The sequence below is a fragment of the Cyprinus carpio genome, chromosome A13 (assembly GCF_018340385.1).
Source record: "Cyprinus carpio isolate SPL01 chromosome A13, ASM1834038v1, whole genome shotgun sequence".
Taxonomy (NCBI): domain Eukaryota; kingdom Metazoa; phylum Chordata; class Actinopteri; order Cypriniformes; family Cyprinidae; genus Cyprinus; species Cyprinus carpio.
Window position 1 is genome coordinate 4,861,941 of NC_056584.1, and position 18,224 is coordinate 4,880,164.

Below are 18,224 nucleotides of genomic sequence, written 5' to 3' on the forward strand. Positions count from 1 at the left end.
ACTAAGTACAATAAAGACTGATTATATGACGGCCAGCTGTAAATATATTTGCTAATAGTCATTAACTGCAATATATTCTTACAGACACAATCACATTTTCTCATGGCCATACAGAAGTGAGTCTTCTTATACTAAACGTTTGAAATAAGTATATTCATTTTAATTTTGAAGCTTCTCATAGCTTCTTATTGCCCAAAATTTTGCATGATCAAATTGCATCTATATATTTTTAATTCATTTTAAAGAAGAGAAATTTGAAATGGGTATATCTGCTTAGTTGACTTTCAGTAGAAGACTACCATAAATTACTTTAACAGCATGAATATTTCCCCCCCAACCAGTTAAGCTCAAACCCTGGACTGCAGACAGTTTCATCAGTAAAAAGTCATACAATCACCTTTTAAGATAAGTTCAGACTTCATGGATTTAGTCAAATGAACTGTCAAGTCAGTACTAAGCTTAATGTTAGGATTATGGTTAAGGGTTAGGTTTCATAGGGTCTTAATTATCACTATTTGACTAGCATTATTAGATCAATGGACCTGCAGTTGTTGCTAGTGTTTAACTTGTATATGTAACTGGATCTTGCAGGCTAACAATTATTTAGTGTGTTGTGGGAACAAGTGAATTCTTTATAATGTGGTGACAAAGCCAAGCTTCACACAGACTATATTATAAATCTACATTTAACTTTAAAAGATCTGGTCTTCAAGAGCATGTGAAATAGAATAGTTTGTATAGATGGATCCTCTATGCACCCAAGCCGGCTCAGATCCTGTTTCACGGTTGGTTTATCCAGGGAGGAAATTTGCCAAAGACAGTCTATTTTGCAGAGGGAGTATGTGTGTGATAACACTAGGAGACGAATTATAGCAGGGGAAACACAGCAGAAGGGAGGGAGACAAAGAGGTGGGCTGAGAGAGAAAAAAAGGAATTAGAAGAACTGAGTATGTTCAAACATGTAGGAGAAAAACTTTCAAAAATGTGGCCTATTTCTGGTCTTCGGTTATTGTGTTGTGTGCATTCACTTTTGATACTGAGCCATCTCCATCTGCAGTGAGGCTGCCTGACATCTTAAAGGGGAAATGAATTCATTTAGCTGAATCAAATATCCATCCCAACACCAAGTGAACACAGAAATGTAAGTGTTTATGACCAGACCCTGCTGAAAAGATCAGCTCATACTGTCCTAAAGTTACCAAGCTCAACTTAGGTTACTCTTACTGGCTGCCAGTTAAAAGCCATTTAGCTACCATCTGAAGCTGGTTTAGCTGGATTTTCCAGCAAGGATATAACATATTATTATGGAGATGGATTTAGACATATACCATGGTACTGTATGATTATCATTTTGTACCCTATTAAGTATAGTGTGCGGGGTTGGGTGTGGGTGCTGGGGGGCAATGATAGAAGAACCTTTTTTAGTTCCCCTGAGAACCCAAAGAACCCTTCAGTGAATGTTTAAGCAATCTAAAGAACATTTTTTTAAGTACTTTCTGCAGATGTTAAAGGTAGCCCCCCTTTTTAAAAAATGCTTGCATTAGTCTCAAAAAAACAACAAACCATGATATTTATATGAAGAATATGATTACCATCAATGCTTGCATTAGTGTCCAACACATTGTAATACCAAAGTACATTTTAGAATGTATGGACAACAAACTAAGTGCATATCTAAGTTCAACAAAGAGTGCATATCTACCTATTTACAATGAGTCAGTCATTTAAGCACACCTTGTTTTAGAGTATAGACTCACTATCTTCGCCAACCACTCCTTTTAACACTTAATCTTGCTTTTGTGTTGCTTTTTCACCTCGCCCATGAATACGTGTGTTTACAAACAGAAGGGAGGTCCCGCAGAGGAGCAGGAGGAGGAGGCTCTTCTGACGCTTGTGTTCGGCCTCCAGAGTCAGACGCGGAACTTCAGCAGAGAAAGTGAACGCGCCTCCCGTTAAAGAAGAACCGGAGAGGAATCTACAGCTTTCGCTGGAGACATCTTCCGTGCAGGACTTTAACTGAGATCGCCTGAAGTGTCAGAGTGAGTATATGATCAGACCCGATCACTTTAACTCCAGTGACGGAGACAGAGAGCCACCACAGCTAGCGAGCATAGCCAGCGTCAGTCTGTCTCAGATAGCAGGGCTGTCTGTAATGTACGTGTCTGTTCGGTCGTGCGTGATCACACTACAGCTGAAAGCTGCATAATTACAAATATCCATGCAGACTTTACACGTCTTACAATAATTGGACCGTGTAACAGAGGAAATGAGGCAGTTAAATCTGTGTAGCTCATGCTAATGCTTCAGCTCATACATAAACTCTGGCTCATATTTAATAAACTCTGGATATTTTAAAGCTGTTTATATCGGCCTAGGACACAGTTTATGTTATTCTTGTGAAGCAGTGTCATATTTGTTTGGCAGGTTTTGTTTTTCTACATACTGACGCTTTGTTGACATCGCGTTTTATGTTCAGACCGTGTTGACGTTTCTGTTATGAATATAACGTTAGATGTCATCTCGTGGTGATAGCATGTTATATTTTTTGTGTTTACATGGTATTTGGTACTCTGCTGTAATTTTAATCTAGGAGAACTCATTCCCATAAGTTAACGATTTTAGGGGCACAATATATGGTAAAACGACTTTAGACACTTTTACTGATAAACCTCATAAAGTTAAAAAAAACAAAACACGCTCCAAACAAGATAGCCCTGGCTGACCATGGCAACATTTTATAATAACTTTGAATTTATAATAACTAGAATAAGTAGTCATTAACAAGCATTATACAGATCAGTATACATTGAAATACACACTCACTGGCTGCTTTATTGCTAGAACTGGGTTAGACTTCCTTTTGCTTTCAGAACTGCCTTGATTCTTCATGGCATGAATTCAGCAAGGTGCTGGGATTTCACAGAGATTTTGGTCCATATTGACACAGTTGCTGCAGATTTGTCGGCTGCACATCCATGATGTGAATCTTCCATTCCATCACATACAAAGGTGCTCTATTGGATTGGAGACCAGTTGAGTATTGTGAACTCGCTGTCATGTTCAAGAAACCAGTTTCAGCGTTATCCTGCATGGAAATAGCCATCACAAGATGGGTGCACTGTGGTCATAAAAGGATGGACTTGGTCAGCAACAATACTCAGGTTGACTGTGACGTTTAAAGATGCTATGTTGGTACCTAAAATGTGGCGAGAAAATATCTCCCACACCATTACACCTCCAGCAGCCTGAACTGTTGATATAAGGCAGGGTGGATCCATGCTTTCATGTTGTTTATTCCAAATTCTGACCCTACCATCCAAATTGTGCAGCAGAAAAAAAGAGTCATCAGACCAAGCAAGCTTTTTCCAATCTTCAATCGTCTAGTTTTGGTGAGTCTGGGGGAAGCCTCAGTTTCCTGTTCTTAGCTGATGGGAATGGCACCCGGTGTGGTCTTCTGCTGCTGTAGTCCATCTACTTCAATGATATTTGTGTGTTTATTTGAGTAACTGTTGCCTTTCCATCAGGTCAAACCAGTCTGGCCATTCTCCTCTGATCTCTGGCATCTACAAGGCATTTTTTTTACCCATTAGTATTAGCATCAGTAATTAATTTCAAGTAATTCATTTACCTTAAAATTAATTTTAAGGTAAAAAGTGCTTTCTAATATATTCTGATCAACAAAGAAAATAATGGTTTTAAGAATTCTTTTATATAAAAAAAAAAAAAAAACAAAATCAAAATTAAAATAAAAAAAAATAAAAAAAATAAAAAAAAAAAACCTCAATAACATTTTACATTTATTCATTTAGCAGATGCTTTTATACAAAGCGACTTGAGAAATGAGGAAAACAACAAGCAATTCATCAAAAAGAGGAATATAAACACAAGAAGTGGTGGATAAGTGGAAATTTTTTTTTTTTTTTAATAAGAGTCCACGTTTTCACTGACTTGAGAACTGAATATTAACATAACCAACAGCATTAATACATAACCTACCCACAAACAAACACATTGTGATCTTTGTCATGCTCCAACTTTTGAGAGCATATTCTGACTAATGGTTGAGGGATATGTTTTTTTTGTTGTTGTTGTTTGTTTTGTTTTTATTGCAATATTGAGCCATTTGAACAATCCCTGATATAACGGTATTATACATCATAGAAGTAAATAACACCAAATGACATGGACACAAAATTAATGACATGCATTAAACAGTTATTAATGTTTACTCAAAATTCTAAAAACGTTTTGTTTTTTAAATTGTTTATTATTTATTGACTGCTTTTTGGCAGTTATTAGCACATGCAATGTAACCCCAAAATAGCTTAATCAGCATTACTGATTAGTCTATGCTCCAGTCTTGTTTAATCTATTTTAACTTTATCTGAAGTAATTTATTATAGCTTCTTTAAGCCATCCTGAACTGGATTTGATATAGGCTATTGGCCTAAAGTTATTTCAATGTAGTGAATAAAATATATAGTAATCAGTTCACATTATATTTGTAAATGAATTTTATTTCAGACATTTTATTTAGTGACTGGAATTGTTGTGCAGCAGATTAAGAAAAAAAAGAATGTTCAGTGGCCTTTTGATAACACCCCCATACAGATATAGGTAAAACACACAGAAGTACAGCTCCTATTAACTTAATGAGGTAATAAAAAAATAAAAAAAGTGCTCGTTTTGCTCAAATCATTGTATTTGTCAGGCTAGTGCATTAAACATTCAAGTGAACATTCAAGTAAACAAACAGACAATACCTACTTTCCAACATCTGACATTTTAGGCATTGCCATTTTTCCCAATTGGTTTTGTTCAAATAAATGATCCGTCTGCTCCCTTTGTCATTAGAGTAGTGAAATGTTTTGTGCTGGAGGAGATGTTCTGCAAGCTCAGATGACTGCAGTCTGTACCTTGAGGATATTTAGCCAGGACTTGTATCCAAAGATTAGTATTATTTCACCTCTTTTATTGATGATATGCAAAAATGATTGCTACAGATAGAGACAGTGTGTTTTGGTGATATTTCAGCTTTTCATTGGCTTTCATTTGCACTGTAAGAAACACTGTGGGTCCTCAGTCAAGTTTGTCCTCAGCTGCCTGTGAAGCTGGCCCTGATGCCTTGTGTTGGTGCAATACCCGACAGAACCTTATCTGAGAGGCGTGTGGCTGTTAGATCACTGGTGCATAGAGAGAAGCTGAGTCCAGATTGTCACTGGATGTGTGAAACCCAGACTGCTGCAGATTGTTTGCTGTTGATGATTGCAGAGAAGCAAGGTTAAAGAGCTCTCTTTGATTAAAATGGTTTGGGAGTCTGAAAGTCTTGTGTCCATGGAGGAATTATGCCCAACTAATTGGGCATACAAGAACTGCGGTTTACTTCGTGTTTCAAGTGTTTCAAGAGATGCTTTACTGAATGTTTAGGCAAAAAAAAGTATATGTATAGCCTAATTTGAGTGACGAATGGAGCTCAAACATAGTTCATGCAGACCACGGCGAGCAGCCAACATCAGCTGATGCTTAGCTGAACATAACTCTTCCCACTACAATTAAATAAGAATTGTAAGTTCATCCGTACTCAAACTTGCCACAGTCTTTCCCACAGACAAACGTTAAAGGGTTAGTTCACCCAAAAATGAAAATTAGGCTGTGTTTTAAACACCAGAGACATCCTAGGTGTATATGACTTTCTTCTTTTAGACGAATCCAGTTGGAGTTATATTAAAAATTGTCCTGGCTATTCCTAGCTCTATCATTGCAGTCAGCGGGTGTTACAGTGCTTCAGTCCAAAAGAAGTGCAATAAAATGCACCCATCCATAAAAAAAAAGGGCTCCGGGGGGTGAACAATTGCCTCCTGTAGGGAATCCATGAGTTTTTGTAAGAAAAATATCCATATTCAAAACTTAAAGGGGTCATATGATGCGATTTCAAGTTTTCCTTTCTCTTTGGAGTGTTACAAGCTCTTGGTGCATAAAGAAGATCTATAAAGTTGCAAAAACTAAAGTCTCAAACCCAAAGAGATATTCTTTATTCACGCAAAGAAAGAAGGCGTAACCTTTTATTCTCGCTGTTGCCGCTGGCGTCATGTCATGGAGACACTGTTTCGTTGTGAAAGCAAAAATACTTTGTTCTTCCAAAAGAGGACACAACTAGAAATCAATGGTTAAGTTGTATTTACAACACTGTTCCAGAACAGTTTAACCCAAATATTCAGATGTGTGCAGCACATTTTATGGAGGACTGTTTCCTAGGAGAAAAGACTACGATGCCGGCTGTTCTGACTCACAGTCTGTAAGTACGTTTACATATGTAAAGGTTTTGCCACTGATGATTCAAACGCGAGTTTTGAGCAGTGTAGAGCAGCGGTTCTCAATTCCATTCCTCGCGCCCCCCTGCTCTGCAAATATTGTATGTTTCTCTGATGGTTATTTGAACATAAGTGCCCTGTAAAGTGGACATCACAGGTTATTCTGCCATGATTCTAGTTTGAAGCGAACGTATAAGTTCCATTCAAAGTGCATTGAAGTGTGCCAGACGTGAATTTGAATTGTATTTATTTACAGAGGTATATGATGTCACACTTGTCCATGTGTGAAGACGTTGCACTGTGCAAATCAGTGAATGAATGTTCTGAAGTGAAGTAAACATAAACAGATTTCCCCTGCTCAGGGAGTAGGGAGCAATGAACACTGTGTAGGGACCATGTCAACGGGAACACAGTTCATGCATGGAGTTAACTTCTAATGAGCTCGGGGGCGCGAGGGCTGGAATTGATGGCTGGATAGCTGGCCAATCAGAGCACAGCTCCCTTTTCAGACCAATGAGCTTTGTAAAAAAAAACAACGTGTTTCAGATAGGCGGGGCAATAATGTACATTATGTGGAAAATAATGTGTTTTTTGAACCTTAAACCGCATAAACACATTTCATTACACCAAATACACCAAATAATGTTATCACTAGCAACGTCAAATAACCCCAAAAACAACCACATGGAAGCAGTTCTGGGAGCATGACGTATGAAGTCGTCGTTGCACGTGCGCTGGTGAGTCTCGTGAAAACCAGCGTTTGTTTACAGGAGCAAAGGAAGCAAAGTTTCCTTACTTTAGCAAAGGAAAACCAGTCTCCTCTTGGCTTATATCAAAATCCTCTGACATTCTTCTTTACAAATCCTCATTTTGTACTTCTAATTAGTGACCGTTGTTTTGTTTTGATATCTCCGCTGCTTTTCTGTGTGCGTCACTTCTGAGCAGCGCATGGGCAAAGCCGACCTCCATAAACAAGCTAGATTAAAGTGATTATTATGTTGAATATGGATATTTTTCTTACAAAAACACATCGGTTCGCTACAGAGACAATTTTTAATTTAACTCTGGCTGGATTTGTCTGAAAAGGCCATTGTTCACCCCCCGGAGCCGTATGAGATACATTTCTTTAACTCCGACTGGATTCGTCTGAAAGAAGAAATTAACTCCTTTTGGACTGAAGCACTGCAACACCCGCTGACTGCAATGACAGAGCTTGGAATAGCCAGGGCAATTTTTTATTTAACTGGATTAACTGGACTGGATTCGTCTGAAAGAAGAAAGTCATATACACCTAGGATGCTTCGGGGGTGAGTAAAACGCAACCTAATTTTCATTTTTGGGTGATCTAACCCTTTAAGTCAGTTCTCAGTTCTGTTGCACAGATGCTCCCTAACATTCTTCTAGTTCATCATAAACACTCAGACAGGACATCAAATTGAACGTTTTGAACACACGATTCGCCGCATTGACCAGTGTAAGCGACTTGATTTGGAAGCGACTTCAGAACAATTCAGTCGAGATCGGCCCTCCCGTCATGAAGTAGTTGCACATCATTAAGAAGACCAAGCATTCTCATCAGATGTGGATATACATCACTCCTCATTTATCTGAATTTGTCTTCATGAAGCTAAGCCAAGGTTTTTTTCATGCTTAAGTTATCAGGTTATTTGCAATACGCTTGCTACCAAGCTTAATTGTTGATTAATTATCTGATCATTGGCTATAGCTTTCTTGGAAACCTCTGTTGCTTGAAAACTTTTTAGTTGCTATTGGAACTTACTGTTTACCAGGATTTTATGTTTATCATTGATAACATTCTCGTTATTAAGGCTAAGCTGTTTCTAGCAATGCTGTTGAACAAAATTCTGTTTATTATTGGAAACATACTTGTTGCCAGTCATTTGGTTATTGCCAGTATGCAAGGCTTATCGGGTGTTATGGGAAACATATCATTGCTTAAGCAGAGTTTGACTTTGAAGGAGTGTGGAATCATGTTCATGGATGAGGAAGCGCATTGTGTTCCATAGTTTATTCACTGCGAACCAATAACTGAAGGTAACAGGACACAATGCCATTGACAGGCAATGCATGACATCAAGACTTAGATGTACAAAGACAGGGCACTCATATTGCCAGGAATGGGAAACACTGTAGCCAACTATTTTCAGTGAAAATTCGCTGAAGTCTGTTCAAGTTGCTAAATATCACTTGATGACATAGCATATTCATCACTTCATTACGTGCATTGCATTCTGCCTAGTGTCAGCCATTTATATTGTTTGCTTCTCTGCTACTCTCTTTGTTCACACAATGTATTTTAATACAGCCAAATTGCAATAAAACTGTTCATATATTCTGTTTGTTGTCAGATAGTTTGAAATAGTGACTGAAATGTGGCCATTAAGACTACATGTTAAACCAGCATCCTCTTTCTGTTAAATCCTGATTTATAATCAGGCAAAATCACCATATACATAAGGCATTGTTGCTATTATGGATATATTCACATAAATGATCACTCAAATTTTTCCAAGAAGTCACTAGATTGTAGCTAGGCACTTGGAAAAGTCGCTAAAGAGGTCACTAAATCTAGCAACAAAGTCCCGAAGTTGGAAGCACTGATGAGAAAAAGTGTAGAACGCAGAGTGGCTGACAGGTCCACCTTCGGAGTTAATGAGCCAGTTGCTGATGGATAAAGTTGCTTCAGCTGCCATTGGAGGCTCCGGTTGCTGTGGAAGCAGTCGGTGCTCTGAGCTGCGCGTTTAGGACTGTGCATGAGCATTGACGGGTCAGCCTAAGAAAAATGCAATTTTATGATTTGAGTGTTTAGAAACTATTATGAGTCAGTCATTGTCAGATTTCATTGGTGAGTTTAATTGCGAGGTTTGGACAGAGGCTTGGTGAAAACCTTTGAGGAGTTTGGTGTTTCCCCTTTCATGAAGAGGGGAGCTGCGTTACATGACCAAGAGGCATTTCAAGGACGGATTCGAGTGAAGTGACTCACCTAGAAAGGATTATGATGACATTGACATTTCACTGCCTACAGGTGACTTAATTCCAATAGTCTGGTTTTAACTGATCAAGAGGGTCTACATAAAGGCAGTTATCTAACCTTTAGGCCTATTCATTCTTCACACCTAGGGCCGCAGGTTGGAAAAAACTGACATGTTTGTAATAATTATTCTTAAATCGCTCATTTAAGAATAGTGTTATTATGCTATCCTGCTAGCACATCATCATCTTCAGTCATCTTCATCCAATGGAAAGATGTCGATAATGTGGCCATGGATCGAATACTTTGGAAGACTCTTGTTTCCCATTGTGCCCAACACGTGACCTGACGATGATAATTGTGAAATTTCCCCACTAAGAACCTAACATTTAAAAAAACAACTAACCCCAATTACATCATCAAAGCCAAAATAACTTAAAATCTCAAATACAGCAATTAATCCCACAAAGTCCACTTATGTTATTCTCCACTTATGTTATTCTGCATGCTTAAGATATGTTTTTTCTCTCTACATGTTATCTTAAGGGTTTTTCCATTGTTTTAGTTTTAGTATAACATTATAAATAAACAAACATCATATATTAAGTTTTTTTTTTAGTATGAAGCCGATGTAAATCTTAAAACTAAAGAAAAACACTAAAGAAAATCAATAAAGCTTTTTTCAATCATCTTTTTTTCAGCCTGTTTATTTTCATATAAAAATATGGCACATCAACCAATAGTATAAACATCTTTCAATGTAAATTGTGATAATCGTAATTAATAATCGCAATTACAATTTCAAGGGAATAATCGTCAATTATGATTTTTGTCATAATCATGCAGCCCTAACGCCTCCTAACTATTCAGGGAGTGCGCTCCCTAAACGATCTTCAAATTAAACTTACTATGTCTTTGTGTTGGGGGGTTCAAACCTCAGGGAGGTTTGCTTGTGGACAGCTCAGAATCTGAACCCTTCAGAGTGAAGCCTGCTGCCAAAAAATAATGTTTGCCGTGCGTTTCCCAGAAAATAATTGCACACATCAGAATGTTCGTCAGCCAATCAGATTCAAGCATTCAACGGCCTCGTAGTATAAATACAGTTATACATTTTATTTTCAGGGAAATGCACGGCGAACGTAGTTCCAGGCAGCCTCTTGACCGCATTACAGTTCCATATCACTTCGCATATAGTAAAACTGTAATAACAGAAAATACAGGACTAACAAAAACAACAACATGACAGACGATTTTTTTAAAAGTAAATACACATGACATTTCTCACTCACTGTTTAGAGACGCTGCTGCAGAACACTGTTGAGGGATGCACAGAGGTAGCCTAATTCTCACAAGCTCTCTCTCTCTCTCTCTCTCTCTCTCTCTCTCTCTCTATCTGTGTCTCTGTCTCTCTCGCTCTCTTTCTAATAACTTTATTAATAACTGCATTAGAATGCTATCAATGGCTCAAGCCTCCATTACCAGCTTTAAAATTACGTTTTGGAACCAGCAAAATAGGCGTTGAGGCGGATGAGGTGCGGAAGAAATAATCCTACTCACAATAGCGATTTATTAAGTACAAAAACTGGACGAATCCCTTTAAAAATATCATGGGATTGATGTCTTGAGGTGTGGTACCACCTCGGGTATGCATTATTTTTCTAATAATTCAGCGGCCCGTCATCACAATTCAAGTCAAGTCAAGTCTGCTTTATTGTCAATTCTTCCACATGTACAGTACATACATACAGAGAATCAGAATTGCGTTACTCTCAGACCCCCGGTGCATACAGATAACACTAACAGTAGAGCCTAAAAATCTAGATCAAATATAAAATATAAGATAAAACTATACAATAAAGAAATGTAAAAAAGACATAATAGAAAAAAATAAAATAAAAATAAGGTTAAATAAAAGCAGCGCAAGGCACATGGCAGATAGAGTGCAAACCAGTGAACAAACAGTGCAGATAAAAAGATTTTTAGTGCATAAAAAAAAAAAAAAAAATAGCTTATTCAGTCTGATTAAAAGTGACAAAGTGACAAAGGGCTCAGAGCAGTTATTTTATTAAACTGACTGATGAGGAGGTAGAATGATGTCAGATCCATGGTGAATGAGGTAGTGAGCAGACCACTGCTGCACAAAGTGACTGGTGCATGACATTCGTATGTTAGAGGGAGGGGGGGTGGAAGGACCTGGGGATGTGGGACCTGGGGGGGGGGGGTTCATAGTTCAGTGGTGCCTGAGGCAGAAGAGGGACGGGGGGGTAAGTTCGGGAGCGAGTTCAGCTTCCTGACAGCCTGATGGATGAAGCTGTCCTTCTGTCTGCTGGTCCTGGCCTGGAGACTCCGCAGTCACCTCCCTGATGGCAGCAGACTGAAGAAGCTGTGTGATGGGTGAGTGGGATCACCTGCAATGCAGAGGGCTTTTCGAGTGAGACGGGTTCCATAAATGTCCTGGAGGGAGGGGAGAGAGACACCAATGATCTTCTCAGCTGCTCTCACTATGCGTTGCAGAGTCTTCCGGCAGGACGCGTTGCAGGCGCCATACCACACAGTGATGCAGCTGGTCAGAATGCTCTCGATGGTGCCTCTGTAGAAGGTGTACATGATGGGGGGTGGGGCTCTGGCTCTCCTCAGTTTGCGGAGGAAGTAGAGACGCTGCTGTGATTTCTTGGCCAGTGCTGCGGTGTTGTCGGTCCAGGAGAGGTCCTCTGTGATGTGCACACCCAGGAACTTGGTGCTGCTCACTCTCTCCACAGTCGCACCGTTGATGGTCAGAGGAACATGCTGAGTGTGCGCTCTCCTGAAGTCCACAACAATCTCCTTCGTCTTCTCCACGTTCAGAGAGAGATTGTTGTCACTGCACCACCCGGCCAGGCGGCTCACCTCGCTCCTGTAGTTTGTCTCATCTCTGTTGCTAATGAGACCCACCACAGTCGTGTCATCCGCAAACTTAATAAAGAGGTTGGAGTTATGTGACGGTGTGCAGTCGTGGGTCAGCAGAGTGAAGAGGAGGGGGCTCAGCACACATCCTTGGGGGGCCCCAGTGTTCAGTGTGATGGTGCTGGATGCGTTGCTGCCGACACGTACTGCCTGAGGTCTTCCAGTCAGAAAGTCCAACAGCCAGTTGCACAGCGAAGTGTTGAGCCCCAGCTCGACCAGTTTGTGAATGAGCTGTTGAGGGATGATTGTGTTGAATGCTGAACTGAAGTCTATGAACAGCATTCTGACGTATGAGTCTTTTTCCTCTAGATGTGTGAGTGCTGAGTGGAGGGTAGTTGAGATGGCATCATCGGTCGACCGGTTGGACCGATATGCAAACTGGAATGGGTCCAGGGAGGGGGAGAGGGCAGACTTGATGTGGTGCATGACTAGCCGTTCGAAGCACTTCATGAGGATGGGAGTAAGTGCAACAGGACGGTAGTCATTGAAGCATGATGGAGATGGCTTCTTCGGGACTGGAATGATGGTGGTAGCTTTGAAGCATGTGGGAACAACAGCTTGACTAAGTGAGATGTTGAAAATGTCTGTGAAGACATCAGTGAGTTCTGCTGCACAGTCTCTCAGTACACGCCCAGGAATGTTGTCAGGACCCGGAGCTTTGCGTGCATTGATCCTGCTGAAGGATCTCCTCACGCTGTCTGGGGTCAGCATCATCACCTGGTCACTGGGGAGGAGGTGGAGTCTTCTGTGCAGTGGAGCTGTTTTGTGCCTCAAAGCGAGCGAAGAAGGTGGTTCAGCTCGTTCAGCAGAGAGATGTTGCTGTCACAGGTCCGCTGTGGGGGCTTGTAGTCCGTAATGGTCTGTATCCCCTGCCACAGGCTCCGAGTGTCTCTGCTGTCACTGAATTGATGGGCTATCCTCCTGGAGTACTGTCTCTTAGCCTCTCTGATGCCGCGGGATAGGTTGGCCCTGGCTGTTCTCAGGCCCCCCTCGTCTCCAGCTCTGAAGGCAGCGTTCCGCGTCTCCAGGAGTCTATAGACTTCCCCTGTCATCCATGGCTTCTGGTTGGCCCGGACAGTAATGGTTTTTGTGACTGTTACATCCTCAATACACTTGGTGATGTAGGCAGTGACAGTCTCCGAGTACTCCTGGAGGTCAGTGGAGTTATTATAAGTGGCAGCCTGCTTAAACATATTCCAGTCAGTTGTATCAAAGCAGTCCTGAAGAGCCTCAGACGATCCTTCTGGCCACACTTGAATCTGTTTCTGAACTGGTTTGGCGACTTTAACGAGCGGTCTGTATGCAGGCATTAGCATGACAGTGATGTGGTCTGAGGCACCGAGGTGGGGGAGGGGGAGGGCTTTGTAAGCTCCTCTCTGTGTGGTGTAAACAAAGTCTAAAATGTTTTTACCTCTTGTTGGAAAGTTAATGTGTTGGTGTATTTTAGGAAACACACTCTTTAAGTCAGCATGGTTGAAATCCCCAGCTATGATGAGAAAAACATCGGGGTGTGCTGTCTGCTGCTCACTGATGTGCTGGTACAGTTCATTTAGTGCATCGTTCCTGTTGCTGTTGCTGTTGTTCGGGGGAATGTAAACCGAAACGAGCAGTATGGCAGTATATTCCCTCGGCAGATAGAACGGCCGGCACTTAATAATCATAAACTCCACCAGGGGTGAGCAGTGTTTGCAGATCACAACAGCATCGCGGCACCACGCGTCATTGATGTAAACACAAAGCCCGCCGCCGCGGGTTTTTTCCTCCCGCGACGCGAGCTCTGTCTGCTCGATAGCACGTCAGCTGGTCGAGCTGAATGGCGCAGTCCGGAACGCTGTCGCTGCCCACCTCGGGTAATCAATAATTCCCTACATATATAGCCACATTCCCACCTCGGGTATGCATTATTTTTCTAATAATTCAGCGGCCTGTCATCAATTATTCCTTACGTATATAGACACTGCCGTTCAAAAGTTTGGGATCAGTAAGATTTGTAAGGTTTTTTTTTTTTTTTAAGTCAAGTCATCTTTATTTATATAGCGCTTTAAACAAAAAAGATTGCGTCAAAGCAACTGAACAACATTAATTAGGAAAACAGTGTGTCAATAATGCAAAAAAAAATGCAAAAAAATTTTTTTTAAAGTTTTTTTATGAAGTCTCTTCTGCTCATCAGGTCTGCATTTATTTGACAGAAAAAAAAAACAGTTGTATTGTGAAATATTATTGCAATTTTAAATAATGGTTTTCTATTTGAATATACTTTAAAATATAATTTATTGTTGTGATGCAAAGCTGAGCCGTGTTAATCACACTGTTGATTAATTGCTGTCCAAATGGGTTTTGTAGCACCAGCTTCGACCCCCACTGGAAGTAACATTTTAATGAAAAGTGCATTGTAATTACAAGTAATCTATGCAAACATTACATTAATAACATTTAAATGGACATAACAAAACCCTTGCAATGTGAAGTCGCACATAAAGTGTTGTTTGAGAAGGCTTGACCCAGTTGAACTCACTCTGAAAGAACCCACTGGGTGTTTACTGGGCTAATGCAGTATCTGCTCAGATTGGAGAGTTCTGCGCAGCTCTCAGTCGAAGTCTCACTGTCCCTCAGCCCCAGAGACTTCATCAGTTTGCAATGACACGCACAAGTGCTCACTCCAATTAGCATGTAGCCCTCCCACTCTCATTATGTTCTGCTGAATCAGGACCTCAATCAAAATAGTCAATATTAGAGAACGGACAGGTGGCTCTTCCAGCCTCTATGGAGCTTTTGCCTTCCTACGAACGAGGCAGAGCTCACAGGGAGAGTTCACCAGTCTGCCTACAGTTTGATGTCAAAAGATGCAAATGACATGATGAGTAGCTCTTTTCAAAGAAAAAAATTACCAGATGCTGGTTTGTTTATGTGGGGGAGTCTGACAAATTTGGCATAAAAGAAGATTGAAGGTCTCAAGAGCTATCCTGTTTCTTCAGTCAAAAGTTGTATTATGTTACCCTCTGTAACAAGAGCAGTTCTCCCAAAACTGAAAATGAGTCATTATTTACTTTGTGAAAATGCTGCAAAAACGTTAAGCAAAATTACATAAAGACCAAAAAAAACATACCAAAAATACATACAAAGAACAAAAACAATAGTAAAACCAGATCAACACCACACATCTCATATACTGTTATTTAATACTTATAAAGAAAACCATGTGACCTTTGGTCATGAGACACACAAGAACTAAAAATGTCCTCATATTGTTTAGCCTATTGTTGCAGACATAACTTTGAACTCTGAAGAGTTCCAGAAGAGCTTAAATAACATTATTCATAAGACCATCATTAACCTAAAAGGCATGATGTCAAATTAAGCTAATGGTTTCAGTAGGTGTTGTGATGTGATTCAATAAATGTGAAAATGGTCTGGTCAGTTTAGAGCAGCTCTCTACTGTTCCTCTAACAGGTAAAACAAAGTCAAAAACAAAAACAAGAAAATTAAAGCCGATAGGTTCTAATATTTTGTTACTATACTTGGATGTTATTTTGGGAATGTTTAAAGGCCTAAATACAAAGTCAAATACAAACTCTAGATGGTGCAGGGCTGCAGGCCGATAGGTTCTAATTCAGTCTGATATAATCTCATCACTATCCACATGGTGCAGCTGATAGTTTTTTTTTTCTTTTCATCTTCAAGTCACCAGCCAATGAGCCAGCTGCCTAACATTCAAATACTTGGCTCGTGCTTGCTGTAGCAGTTGCAGCACGCTTAAAGAAAAAAACTCCACCTTCCCCAGCTCCACCTGTATAGATCTGCTATGGGGTAATTTCATGTATGTTATAAATGGATGCTATTTCATATATGTTAAATTGGTTTCTTTTAAAAATCACCAGCCAATGAGCTTGCTGCTCAACATTCAAATACTTGGCTAGTGCTTGCTGGAGCATTTGCATTCCTACATGCACACTCCACCTTCCCCAGCTCCACCTGTATAGATCTGCTATGGGGTAATTTCATGTATGTTATATATGGATGCTATTTCATATATGTTAAATGTGCAGCAGCAGTATTTCCTACATGCACACAGTCTCGAGACTTGCTCTGCTGCAGCAGCAGATCACTTAGCTTATCTATTCTGCCTAGACCAAACACATTAACATTTCCATGTATATTATCATACTAAACTCTTTAGAGAGAACTGGCAATATAAAGGGTTTAACTGCAGCACTTTGAATTTGTATTTGAGTTTGATATTCACAATAATGCCTAATTTGTTATTTAGCAGTGAAGTTTTCTCTGATAAATTCTAGTTTTGTAATTGTTTGGTGGAGTGTATTCCAAGTCACTAGTGCTTTATGAATAGTTACATTTCCAGAGCCATCCCTTCCTTGGCCTTTTCATGGTAATTTTGTTGAGGGAAGTTTATTTTTAGCATAAAAATTAGCTAGTTGCTAATATTTAGATCTAAACATGGCTTCTTGATTGTAGCTTTTAAGCTAATAAAGTGTACTTAAATGTGTTGTGGATACATTTTACATTCACTCAGAACTTTTCAACACATTCTCGTAGCAATTTGTAACTGTTTTTGCAAAAGTTTTGACTTTTAGCTTTTTTTTTCTAAAATTGGATGCTTTTCTACAAAATCAGATCGCACAAATTGACTAACTTGTAAAATACTTATGTTTTATCATGAAATTGGATTAACATTTTTTGGATGGAAACTTCTTACTGTACTCATACTTTAAGTACAGTTTCTCTTGTATATCCCATTTGTATGCAAATGTTTTTCACATTTACTCCTCTAACTCCATTATAACTCAATTGCTTAATACAATGGTTTGTCTCCCTTTAAAAAATAAAAAAATAAATAAATAAATATATATATATATATATAGCCTTGAGTTTACTGTATGTTATAGCCATGAACTGTGATTTGCTACTTATTAGTCGGTGGCAGGTGGTATCAGGACATTTGCATTCCAGATTGAGAACTTTTGCATATGTTGCTTCAGACAGAATGAGCCGTCAGTATTTTTTTGCCATTTCCCCAGATGATAAAATTGTAGATTTTAAATAAATTCATCTCCTAAAAGTTTATTTTGTCACTTTTATGGGTATGCTCACTTACAGATGACCTCAAAACTGAAAGTCGTGAACTTAAAGCCCAAAGCCCCATTTCATTTCATAACTTTTTTTAGGTCTATTGTTAAAAATGTGTCTTGTTCGTGTTCTGCTGGATAATTAGTTTTTTGGGAGTGCAAGCTCAGGGCCGTGGGAGATGTGCTGGTGTAGGGATTCAGGCTAATCCATGCAGTGTTCGGGAAAGATCCAGAACCTACATTTACATCTTTAATTTCAGACCGAATCAAATTATATTACACCATTTGAGACCGAGCCCAAATCTCTGATGAAAGAGAGGCGGAATGGGCCTGTTTGACTTTGGATGGATGAATTTCATTTCATTTGATAGTTTATAACGTTAGTTCACTGCACTGCTTAAATATTTGAAATGGTGTCATTTGTGTCACTCCAGGAGATCTTTGCATACAGATGTAATTCTCATTCTGAATTAAAAGTATTATTTGCATAGTAACTGCTCTCTCTTTCTGTCTTCTTCCAGTATGTACCGCTTACGGGCTCTGACGGCAACCACCGTCGGGATGGTGCAGTTGTCAAGACGGCATCATACCGGTGCCTTCCGTTCCTATCAGCGGCGTAGAGTGATCCTGGCTGCCCTGGCGGGGGTGACGGGCATCTCAGCCAGCGCTGGACTGCTGTGGACAAGGTACGGATCACTGTAGTTACGTCAGCTTTTATTGAGGCGCTTCAATGTTGATTTATTTCATTTATTTTTACATAAATGAATCTCTGCAGTCTGGGTGAAGACCAGTGCCGTGTGTGAGTGAATAAAGGAGCTGATATGTCAGCTATATAGAGAAATGCATCTGTGACGTGCAGTCATTTTCTCTGTATCTCATTATATTGAATTATCG

General features: G+C 39.7%; 1 protein-coding gene across 1 annotated transcript in view; it reads left to right on the forward strand.

The window, feature by feature from the left end:
• The first annotated feature begins 1,850 nt into the window (after positions 1-1,850).
• Positions 1,851-18,224, forward strand: part of LOC109101029 (calcium uptake protein 1, mitochondrial) — a 64,996-nt gene continuing 48,622 nt past the window's right edge. Inside the window, exons 1-2 of the mRNA XM_042768428.1 lie at positions 1,851-2,039; positions 17,852-18,016. Of these exons, the coding sequence (XP_042624362.1) occupies positions 17,853-18,016 (164 nt within the window). The 5' untranslated portion in view covers positions 1,851-2,039; position 17,852. The remainder of the gene's footprint in view (positions 2,040-17,851; positions 18,017-18,224) is intronic.